This window comes from Oenanthe melanoleuca, chromosome Z (genome assembly GCF_029582105.1).
Source record: "Oenanthe melanoleuca isolate GR-GAL-2019-014 chromosome Z, OMel1.0, whole genome shotgun sequence".
Taxonomy (NCBI): domain Eukaryota; kingdom Metazoa; phylum Chordata; class Aves; order Passeriformes; family Muscicapidae; genus Oenanthe; species Oenanthe melanoleuca.
Genome location: NC_079362.1, coordinates 56,262,285 through 56,273,175, shown reverse-complemented (window position 1 = coordinate 56,273,175; position 10,891 = coordinate 56,262,285). Strand labels below are relative to the sequence as shown.

General features: G+C 36.0%; 1 protein-coding gene across 1 annotated transcript in view; it reads left to right on the top strand.

Annotated features, from left to right (window-relative positions):
* Positions 1–7: 7 nt before the first annotated feature.
* CWC27 (CWC27 spliceosome associated cyclophilin) overlaps positions 8–10,891 on the top strand; it is a 94,005-nt gene continuing 83,121 nt past the window's right edge. The window contains exons 1-9 of the mRNA XM_056513480.1: positions 8–383; positions 1,141–1,237; positions 1,803–1,915; positions 3,076–3,219; positions 3,929–4,027; positions 4,190–4,293; positions 5,266–5,335; positions 7,757–7,836; positions 10,068–10,101. Coding sequence (XP_056369455.1) covers positions 93–383; positions 1,141–1,237; positions 1,803–1,915; positions 3,076–3,219; positions 3,929–4,027; positions 4,190–4,293; positions 5,266–5,335; positions 7,757–7,836; positions 10,068–10,101 — 1,032 coding nt within the window. The 5' untranslated portion in view covers positions 8–92. The remainder of the gene's footprint in view (positions 384–1,140; positions 1,238–1,802; positions 1,916–3,075; positions 3,220–3,928; positions 4,028–4,189; positions 4,294–5,265; positions 5,336–7,756; positions 7,837–10,067; positions 10,102–10,891) is intronic.

Here is a 10,891-nt window from a genome sequence, read left to right as displayed (position 1 = left end):
TTGCCCGGCGCACTCCTGGACCGCACCACTCCCAGGAAAGGCCGGGGGTCTCAGCACCCCTAGGGCAGGAGTCACTATTGGGGACTACAGATATGTGGAGAAACCTGAGGATCTTTCCCAGAACATGTCCTTTCTCAGTGAATCTGGGAGAAACACCGGCCGAAGACTCATTTCTTAATCCTTTCTTCCGGCTTGTGCAATTTCATCCCCCCTTTCCTGGGCTGCTTACAGGCGCCCAAGATGGCGGGCGGCGCGGGGCGGTAGGAAGTGTTGGAGAACGAGCGGGGTCCAGTGTCGGCAGCTGGGGAGGCTTCGCCCGCCCGGCCGGTCATTTCCCCGCCATGAGCAACATCTACATCCAGGAGCCGCCCACCAACGGGAAGGTGAGGCTGCCGGGGTGAAATCCTGGAGAAGTTGTCTCTTGCAGGGTTGTGGAGGGAACAAGCGAGAGGAACACGAACTTAGGTGGTGATGGTGATGATGATGATGGTGGAGGTGGAGATGGTGATGATGGTGATGATGGTGGTGGTGTTTGAGGGTGAGGAGGTCCTTGTTTCTGTGGTGGACTGGATTAGTTAAAGTTGCTTCTTTGCCGCTGCCGGAGTCAAAGCACGAGGCGTGATGTCTGGAGTCATAACACAGAACAGTCCTCGGAGCGTTTAATTTAATTTCCTGTATTCCAGATTATATTTTACGTCCTTAATTTGGATATGATCTCTCATTTAATGTGACGATGTTCCTTTTAAGAGCGATACCTTTGGATATTTGTGGCTTTTGTTTTTTCGCCACGTTGTTGAGTTTAGGAAATGAGAAAGGGTATCTTAAGTTCCTATAAAGTGCATGTTATGTTATGTTATGTTATGTTATGTTATGTTATGTTATGTTATGTTTATGTTATGTTATGTTAATGTTATGTTATGTCAGCTATATTATACATCTTTATTATGTATATTGATTCAGAGCTGTATCTCAAGTTCTGGAAATGCTGGTTAGAACTACTAGTAGCTACCTGACACACTTAAATGCATACCACTCTTACAAATATAACAAATTCAGATTTATTTTTTTAGGCAGTTATATTCTTTGTTCAGTGACTAAGTTAGAGTAAAACTGAGACAGCATTTATCTATATGTTTACAGGTTTTGCTGAGAACTACAGCAGGAGAGATAGATATAGAATTATGGTCAAAAGAAGCACCAAAAGCATGCAGAAATTTCATCCAGCTATGTATGGAAGGTAATGACTGAATGGGATGGGAGTTGTGGAAGTTAATTCTTACACGATCTTTGTGCCCTTTCTATAAAATAGAGGTTATAATAATGTTTTGACTTCAGTATGTCAATAAGTTTAATTCTTTTAGAAATTATTCATTAATACTCAGACATGATCTCATCTGAATATGGATATTGCTAATGCTGTGTGTGACATCTCATCCAGGATAGTATTTCTAGTTCTCCTCTAAAATTGGTGTATTTTAATAATGTCATTCCAGTAATAAAACTTGAAAGCTGAAAGGACTGTAGTTCATCAAGGTCATCTTGTCAATCTTGGGCAGGATTTTTTGCAAAAGAAACATGTGACATCACAGGGTGTGATTTCATAAGTCTGTGGAGATCAGAAGGGAACCAAATAGAAGCCAACAGTGGAGTTTAGTTACAGAATTTGCTTTCTGGAACTTTAGTCTCTGGACATCACTGCATGATCTATATGAAAGTTTCAGTTTGGGACCACTTATATGTATTTAATATCTTATTATTTTTTCTTTTTTTTTCTTTTTTTTTCTTTTTTTTTTTTTTTTCAGAGTATTACAATAACACAATATTTCACAGAGTAGTGCCTGGCTTTATTGTGCAAGGGGGTGACCCCACTGGTACTGGATCAGGAGGAGAGTCAGTCTATGGAGCTCCTTTCAAGGTGTGTATCTATATCTTACATGTTAATTTGTTTATTATTCTCTCTCCATTTTTCTTCCTACCAAGTTCTGCAAAGTCAAATCTTGTATGAAATGCATACATTTCCAGTAGCTGTCTTCATGTGCTGCTTCTGTATGTTTAAATATGCCCTTCTAAATTGAGAGTTCTTAGATCTAGCTACTCTGGGGCTCAGATCCTGAGTGAAGAGCAGCTGTGTTCTGTTCTGCCTGACTGTTTCATTTCAGGTGGGGCAGGCACCTCTGATTTGTGGCTGAAGCTGGGCCTTCCATCTTCATGCTGCTAGAACTTTTACATCTAGCCCAAACCAAAGTTTGCGGGAGGGAATAATACCTGAGCAGAGAAGAAGACAAAAATTACCAATATTGTAGTAACATTGCTGCTTCAAAGTAGTGGTATCTCAGTATTGCAGTGTTTAGTATTGTGATATTACACTAGTATTCATCACTTTCTCCTTGCTTTGAAAGGAGTCCTGTTGTGTCTTCCTAATTCCAGGGAATGCTTTTGCTCTGGATTTTTTGCATTACTGTACCATTACAATCTGTTACTGTGCTTTCAGTAACTTCACATGAATTAGGATTTAAATGAATTTTTCACATAAACAGAGTGGTTATCAAAAATAGTATTTTTTCAGGAAATGTATGAAATTCAGTTACTTTTTAAAATGTTTTTTATTTTCTTAATATTGGGGAGATAATGAATGCAAATAAAAATAATGAATAACAATTGATTTTTAGGCAATGACTGGAAAAAGATAAAAACAAGATGAACTTTGAGATTTTTTAACTAGTAATTTGTCTTTTTGGTTTTTTGTATTTTTTTGTTTGGTGTTTGTTCTTTGTGTATGGCTTGGCTTGAAGATTGTTCATTTGTTCGCATCATTGTGGGCATTAGGGATCAGAAATACTGACTAAAAATAATTTTTGCTGCTCAAAGTAGGAACTTTTAAACATAATCTTGTCATTGAGTTTCAAAATACTTGGGGTGTATTATTGTCTGAATTAAAAAGAAAATTAACAGCATTTTTTTCTGTGCACTTTGATGTAAAGAATATCACTTCTATCTCCTATCACCCTGCAGCTAAAGGAGTGAAAAAATAGTTTTATACTGAAGTCTTTCTCTTTTCTGTCCTGCTTTTACCAGGATGAGTTCCACTCACGGCTGCGATTTAACCGAAGAGGACTTGTTGCCATGGCAAATGCTGGGCCCCATGATAATGGCAGTCAATTCTTCTTTACCTTGGGTCGTGCAGATGAACTTAACAACAAGCACACAATCTTTGGAAAGGTCTGTTACAGGAATTGAAGTCCAGTTTAACTCTGACAGAAGCTACTAGAAATTTTTCTGAAGGACAGTTTAGTATTGTTTGCTGTTGCGTGCATTTGAAATTCATTTCAGTGCTTTCTTGGCTCTCTCCATTCTCTGTGTTACTTATATCTAATGGAAATGTTTCTGTAGGTTGTTTGTGTTATTACCTATTGTTTTTCTTCTAAATTGTATTTTCATGTTGTGCTGCCTTTAAATAATTGTGTTGGTATTATTATGGCTTTGTAATTAATCAGCTATCTAATACTAATGACATGTCAGAAAATTCTGTTTAGAATTAATGAGATTATAATTTCCCAAGAAGGATCAGAAAGATGAAAAACATGAGATGAATTTACCACTCTGATGATTTACTTAAAAGAAAATAAAGCAATTTTTTTTTATTGCAGTGTTTTTGTTTTCCTGTTTCATAGCTCACAGTAAGACTTCAACATCTTCCTCTGCATCCATTTTCAAAACTGCCTATATTCCTTCAACTTTTGCCATTAAATTTAAAGTCCCAAATTTTTGTACATTGTACTTGCTGTCTTTTAAAAGTCTTACATGCTTACAATATTTCCTATATTACTTGTACTTTCAGAAATTTTTAGATAATTGTCTTGTATTTTGCAGAATAAATAACACAGATTACAGTCAAGAGCTTTCAAACCTTTCTTTATAAATTTGCCAGGTTACAGGGGATACAATATATAACATGTTGCGCCTGGCTGAAGTGGAAGTTGACAAGGAAGAGAGACCTCTCAGTCCACACAAAATAAGAAGTAGCGAGGTGAGTGTGTTCTGTTTTTAAATGTGACAGTTTAAAATTCTTTCGTACACAGTGTTCAGAAAATTTGGCTTGTCATTTTGCATGTTGTTTTAAAATATTGAATCACTTAATTACAAAATATTTACTAAATATATGTCTAAAATACTGGAGTTTTTTTAACAGGTTTTGTTTAATCCTTTTGATGATATTGTCCCAAGACCAAACAGAAAACTGAAGAAGGACAAACCAGAAGAAGAAATCAAAAAGTCCAGAGTAAAAGGCACAAAGTAAATATATGAAACATAAATAGTGGTTAATTTTCTTGCGCTTGAATTTGTAGCTTGGCAGTTTTTTATTTCCATTTCTGCCTTTGAATCACTTCCTTGTTTCCCAGGAGGATCATGTAAATCTAGTTTCTCTGACTGAAATGTTACTGTGTATCTACTGGCCTGTAACTGTTTCATGCATGGTGATAGTGTTGAAAATAATAAAAGATAGTTACCTTTCCCATGTGCCACAATGTGCAATCATCTGACTGATATGACACTTTAGTTAAAACCTACTGGCAGCTCAGTTGTTTGGGATTTTTTGAATTTATTTTATCAGATACCGTTTCTCCGCCACTGCAAGAGGCAGGCATTTTGACATAGGAAATTTTAGTTTCTGTGAATGAAAATTCGTAGTCATAAACATGCTGTGAAAAGTAATAGAAACTCTAAAGTGGGGGTGCTGTCATTTCTGCTGCATAAAAATAGAACATATTGCAACTGACTGGTTCCAACAGTGTAACAACAATTAACAATTAGCAACAGAACAGTTAACTCTTGAAAAAGAAATTATAGATCATAATTTCTTTTAATTGAATTCTGTGAATGTGTACACATTTGATATCTTTCTGAGCTGTCATATCTTGAAAATCTTATGTCTTGAATGCTGCTCTATTGAGAAAAAAAATGCAACAGAATTGTCAGCATCCAAGAATCTGGGAAAGTTAGTCAATACAGGATTTTTTAAATTGTGTCTTAACTGATGCTGTGTTATCCTTGTTTTATCTCAGGGGTATAATATAACATGCTTTTTTGAATATTTATGATTTATTGCCAAGCAAAATGTGGTAGTTGTTTGGAATTGGTACATTTAGCAGGACAAAAAGTTTTAAAAGATCATGTACAACATGAATGTAATATATTTAAAGTTAAGAAAATGTTACTAAAACAGTATTTAAAATCTTACTAGAAATTTTCTTTTTTCTCCCAAAGAAACTTTAACTTACTTTCCTTTGGGGAAGAAGCTGAAGAAGAAGAGGAGGAAGTCAGTAGAGTTAGTCAGGTATTGTACCAAATTATCCTTTTTTTTATTTTCAACCTAATTAGCTTTTCTGAATATTTGTGGAAAGCTTTAAAGTTTTTATCTTCTTCTTACGTTTGCATTTTGAACAATAATACTTGAATTTGCTTCAGTTTTTAGGATTCTGCCATTACAGCATTTTGCAAAAACAGAAGTTTTTAGCTTTCTTGATTTTGAAGGTGCTTCACTTATGCATGGAATTTTTACATTTCCATGAACATAAAGTTTCATAGTATAAATCTATGTCTGCTGTTTAAAATGGAAGTGGTAGTACTTTATTTTTATCAAGTCCTTTATTTTATGGAGTGCAATAGTATAGTAAAATTGTTGAGTTCTGAAGATGATCTTATGCATTTCCAGTGCATTCTTAGCTCCATTTTCTTACATATATCCATCCAACTGTGAGCAAAATGAAGTGTGGTTATTTTGGAGAAAATAGTCCATTATCATAATTTAATAGCTCATTATAGTGAAATGTTCACATTCAGTACTAGGATTGCACAGGTAATCTTTAACATTTCCTTCCCTGACTTGGCACTTAAATAAGGTTAGTTTAGAAATTCCTTGAATCAATTGCTCATTTAATTTCTACTGCTGACCAAGTTGTTTCATTAGTCTACTAGGCTTTCTACAGTACCTTGATGCTTCAGTTAGTGATCAGATTACATGGTCCTGCATCCTGTATCACATAAGTGAAAAAATGGTTGTTAGTCCTCAGAAGCTAGGTAAAATACAGAAGGAAAACACTAAATAATGATGGACGATATTATCAGTCAGAATGATAGTAGAGATTTGTTTAAACAGCAGCTTTAACTGTTTTTCTTTATTTTTTCCAGCTTACCAGTCAGACAAACTTTGCTTGTTTACCTTAGTATGCTTATCTGCTGTTTTGCTCTTGCTATATATACAGCTCTTAATACTGCATTTAACTCAGTTGCTTGAACTTCTTTCTTTTCATGCCAAATACTTGTTTTCAGATTAAATTTACCTAAATAGAATGCCTCTTTCATGATAAGCCTAGTTTCAGTGTTTTCATGCTCTCTTTCAACTCAGCCTCAAAATGTCTTCTGCCTATTTGTCTTTACTAAATTCTGGACTGGCTGTAGCTAGATACGTAACCACAGCAACTCTATGAAGAATTTATCTTCATTCTTTGTAAAAAAATGAAACTTTATTTTTGAAATGTCATCATTTGTTCATAAGAGGTCTCCATTAGTGTCTCTGTAGTTCTGGATGTTATCTTAATCTGATTAAGTTGAGGTACATGAATATCAGCACTAACTTCCATTTTCTGTTTTTAATAACAAAAATGCAAGGTCAAAGTTATTACTGAGATCCTTTGACACCTACAGACTTACAGTCCTGTGAGCTCTTTTTGGTTGCCAGATGCAGTAAGTCTTACTTAGAGAGAAGCTCTGGGTAAAACCCCTCAAGGCTATAAAGGCTATTTGCACAGTCACAGTCGGGGGTCTGGCTGTAGGGCTCCCACTGGTTGTTGATCAGTGTTTAAACCATAGCTTTCAGTGTCCAAACTGCTTATTGTCTGTACTTGTGTGGAGCACCACCACTCCAAACACACTCCTCCTTCCTTAATGAAGGAATTATCTTTTCATCTTGCTGAATGCATTAGTCTTTGTATTCTACATAATAAAAAAATTGTAGTTGCATTTAAATGAATAAGATTTTGTCCACATGTCTTCCCAAGAGCATTAGACAGTGCATCTATAATGGAGACATTCCCAATACAGGTCACAAATACAGACTGTTGCTGTAGTAGAGTTTCTCAGTCTGATTTTTCTCTGAAAATTGAGTGTACTTTTTTTCAGGTTAGCATGTAGAGTGCTTTCTAACTGCCATCTTTCTGCCTGAAGACCTTATGTGTTGTTAGGCTTATTTGACTCCTTGTGTCAGTAGATGATTCCTGAATTATGTATTCCAGATTGATACATTGCAGTTTGTTAATTTCTTTTTTTTTTTTTTTCCCTAGGATCTAATTAGTGTTCTTCCAGCTAATACGTACAGTTTTGTACATGGTGGTTCTTTCAGTTGTCATGTGTCATTCCTGGAAAGTCAAGTTCTTACCCCTTGCCCTCAAGTGTGTATATGCTAGACCTGCCATCTTTATGATATGGAATTATTGTACATGACTAAACAGTATATTTTTTATCCCTCTCTCTGTCCTTGAAAACCAAGTGCATTGCTATTGCAAAAATAAATCTGTGGAGTCAGTTTGATATGTCTCTTTCTGGAACACTTTCTCTGTCCATCTGTTCTTAAAAGTGTTTATGTTTACTGGATAGATTAAAGCTAAAAAGAAACAAGTTATATTTTTCTTATCATAATCGTTTTTCACTATCCAGCATCTTAAAAACTGAAATGAATAATTTTTTTTTCTTATAACAGAGCATGAAGGGAAAAAGTAAAAGTAGTCATGATCTCCTGAAGGATGATCCACATCTAAGCTCTGTTCCTGCTGTCAAAAGGTTAGTATGTGATTTCCAGTTTCTAAAACAGATCTATTTTCAATATGTTACACCCAATTATCAGTATGTTTACTCATTTAAGAAATGTTAATTCATATTACTCTTTAAAAAATTCAGAGTGCCAGTTCTAGATCAGACCAAATATTTCTCTAACCCACTAAGCTGTCACCACCACTGGTCATCAGTGGATGCCCAGTAAAGAATAAAATCAGTGCAAATGTAAAGTTTATCTGAGTATTCTCCCAGCCTCCATCAACTTTCACCTCAGAGAACTGTCAAAGAGTATCATGTGGCTCATCTATTTAGTAACCTTTAATAGAGCTCTACTCAAAATGTACGTTAAGTGTCTTTTAATTTAATGTGTTTCCATTCACACTGTCCTGTCTGATACAAGAAGAAGTATCTCCCCTTTTTGTTCTGAACCTGAATGTTAGTAGTGGCATTTCATAAACTCTAGCTCTCATTTGGAAGAGACAGTGAGCAGACAGTCCCTGTCATACCTCTCTTTACCACAATCCTTTCTTAGATTCTCTTTCATAGCCTAAACTTTTAAAGTTACTTAAATTTTCTTCATGATGGAGATATTCTTTGCAGAGGTGATCCTAGAGGGTTGCTGTTCCCAGCCCTCTACTGTGCTTATGCTTGAAATTATCCTTTTTTTTCCCCGAATTTAAAGAACGCACGAAAAATTAGGTTAATCATAAATCTGTATGCTTGAATAAAGTTGGTTTTCTTCTCTGTTTCTTTTTAGTACTTTATAAATTATGATTTTAACCACAGTTGAGTTTTAAGGTGAGAAAATTCTATGAAAATATGTTAAATCCCCTTAGAATTCTAGACTAGTTGGTTTGGAAGGAACCATTAAAATTTATCACATCCAACACCTGTGCAATGAGCAGGGCAGAGCATACAATCTAGATCAGGTTGTGCAGAGCCCCATTCAACCTGGCCTTGAAGGTTTCCAGGGGTGGAGCATTTACCACCTCTCTGGGCAAGCTGCTCCCGTGTCTCGTCACCCGCAACATGAAACCTTCTTCCTTATGTCTAGTCTGGATTTACCGTCTTCAGCTTTAAATCCATTACCCCTTTCACCACGGGCCCTGCTAAAGAGTCTGTCCCCATCTTATAGAACCCATGTTTAGTATGGAAAGGCTGCGTGCAATAAGGTGTGCCTGAAGTCTTTTCCAGGCTGAACAATGGTGCCTTTCCTCATTGGAGAGGGGATCATCTTCACGGCTCTCGTCTGCTGTGCCTCCATCAGTTTTCTGTCCTTTCTGTTCTGTGACCCCACAGCTGGATGCAGCACTGCAGGTGGGGTCTCACCAGAACAGAGCAGAGGGGCAGAATCCAATCTCTGACCCTACTGACCATGCTGTTTTGGATGCCCAGGGCACAGTTGGCTTTCTGGGCTTCAAGTGTACATTATCAACTCACATCCAGCTTTTCATCCACCAGCACACCCAGGTCCTCCTTGCTGGGCTGCTCTCAGTCCATTCATCACCCCCATCTGTATTGATACCGGCAATTGCCCAAACCCATGTGCAGCACTTTATTGAATTAATGTCATTGATTTCAACACAGCTAGAGTTTCTTTAATGATCTTGATTACTTATTGTTTGCTTAGAGTGCACTTCAAAGCCTTGATTATTGAGGCTTTTTTTATATTCCTTCGTTTTTCTCTAACAAAACTGTTGGGTTTTTTTCAGAATGCCAGCTAAAAAGATTTCAGTGCCCTTATTATTAGTCTGTGAAAATTAACAATGGGTGTGTTAGCCTTAGTATATTCAAATAGATTTGTTTTTTAATTCACCAAACTGTAGCTGTATAACACATTTAAATCTCCATGTTAAGCTTAAGTATCAGTCAAATGCATCTTCCAAAATATTAACTAGTTGCAATGAAATGCTGGTAATTGTTTGATTCAAAACATCTCAACTAAGTTTTGGTGGTTTTAACCAGTTAGTATTTTGCTTGAATAGCTCAAGATACAGTTAGAATTTCTCCATTGTATGAAAGCCATTGCTTTGAAGCATTTCTAGTTAAAAAGATTGTGATTGTCAAATGATAGAAAATTATACTTTTAAGATCTATGCAAGGATGATATAAAGGAATAAGTTTACTACAATTTCAGGTGGCTAACAATTTTTTTATTTAAGAAATGTTGAGTTTTGAATATTATTTTGAAGCTCCTCTAGCATTTCAAAGCAGTTACTTTGTTTTTTTTCTTTTAGTGAAGTGGCAAATGAAGAAAAGGATTTGAGTGAGGCAAGTATTTTTTATTAATAATTCTTCGGTTTTTACTGTGTGCAGATTAGATTTTCTTTGAGGAACAAATGTTGCTTTAAAGATCTTTAAGAGCTAGCTCAAGTCAGATTTCTGGCAAAACCATGAAGGCTTTCTCTAAGCTCTAAGGTTTGGCTATTCACAGCAGGGTAGAATTAGCATACTTCCTGCTGCCTTTTGTAGAAACTGTTTGTATTGTATTTCAGTCAGTAAAATAGTTATGCAGGAGTATGGAATATGGATTGTGTTCCACAAGGTGACAAACCCTGAAACTGTTCTAAAAACATAGTTAAAATCAAGTTTGTCTTGAATAATTACATAATTGCAACGTTTGAGGGTGAGTCCTGTTTGAAAGATTTCTTCAGGAGAACAAAAACTCAGTGAATTATTCAATTGTAACAGTGAAATTGTAGTGATGAAAACTGTCACCTCTGAAAGATGTGGAATTTGAACAGTCAAGCAGTAGCATTCAACTAAACATGGAGGCAATTTAAGTTCAAGAAAATTGTCATACATGGTACAGGTAAGCATAAGCTTGTTAGCTGAAGTATGTCTCTGTCTCCAGCCACAGATCATGAGAGTACTCCTTTGAATTGCTGTTGAGATAAGGATGTAATATATGACTAGGACTGTAATCTCCCATTCACCTAATTGAATCCTGGAAAGTATTGTTTTCTGTATCTGTCCATCATGCACAGGTATTAACTACACTGTGTCTTGACACAGTGGAAGTAAAGGTCTATCCCATTCGTGTGCCTAAAAAAAAGCATCT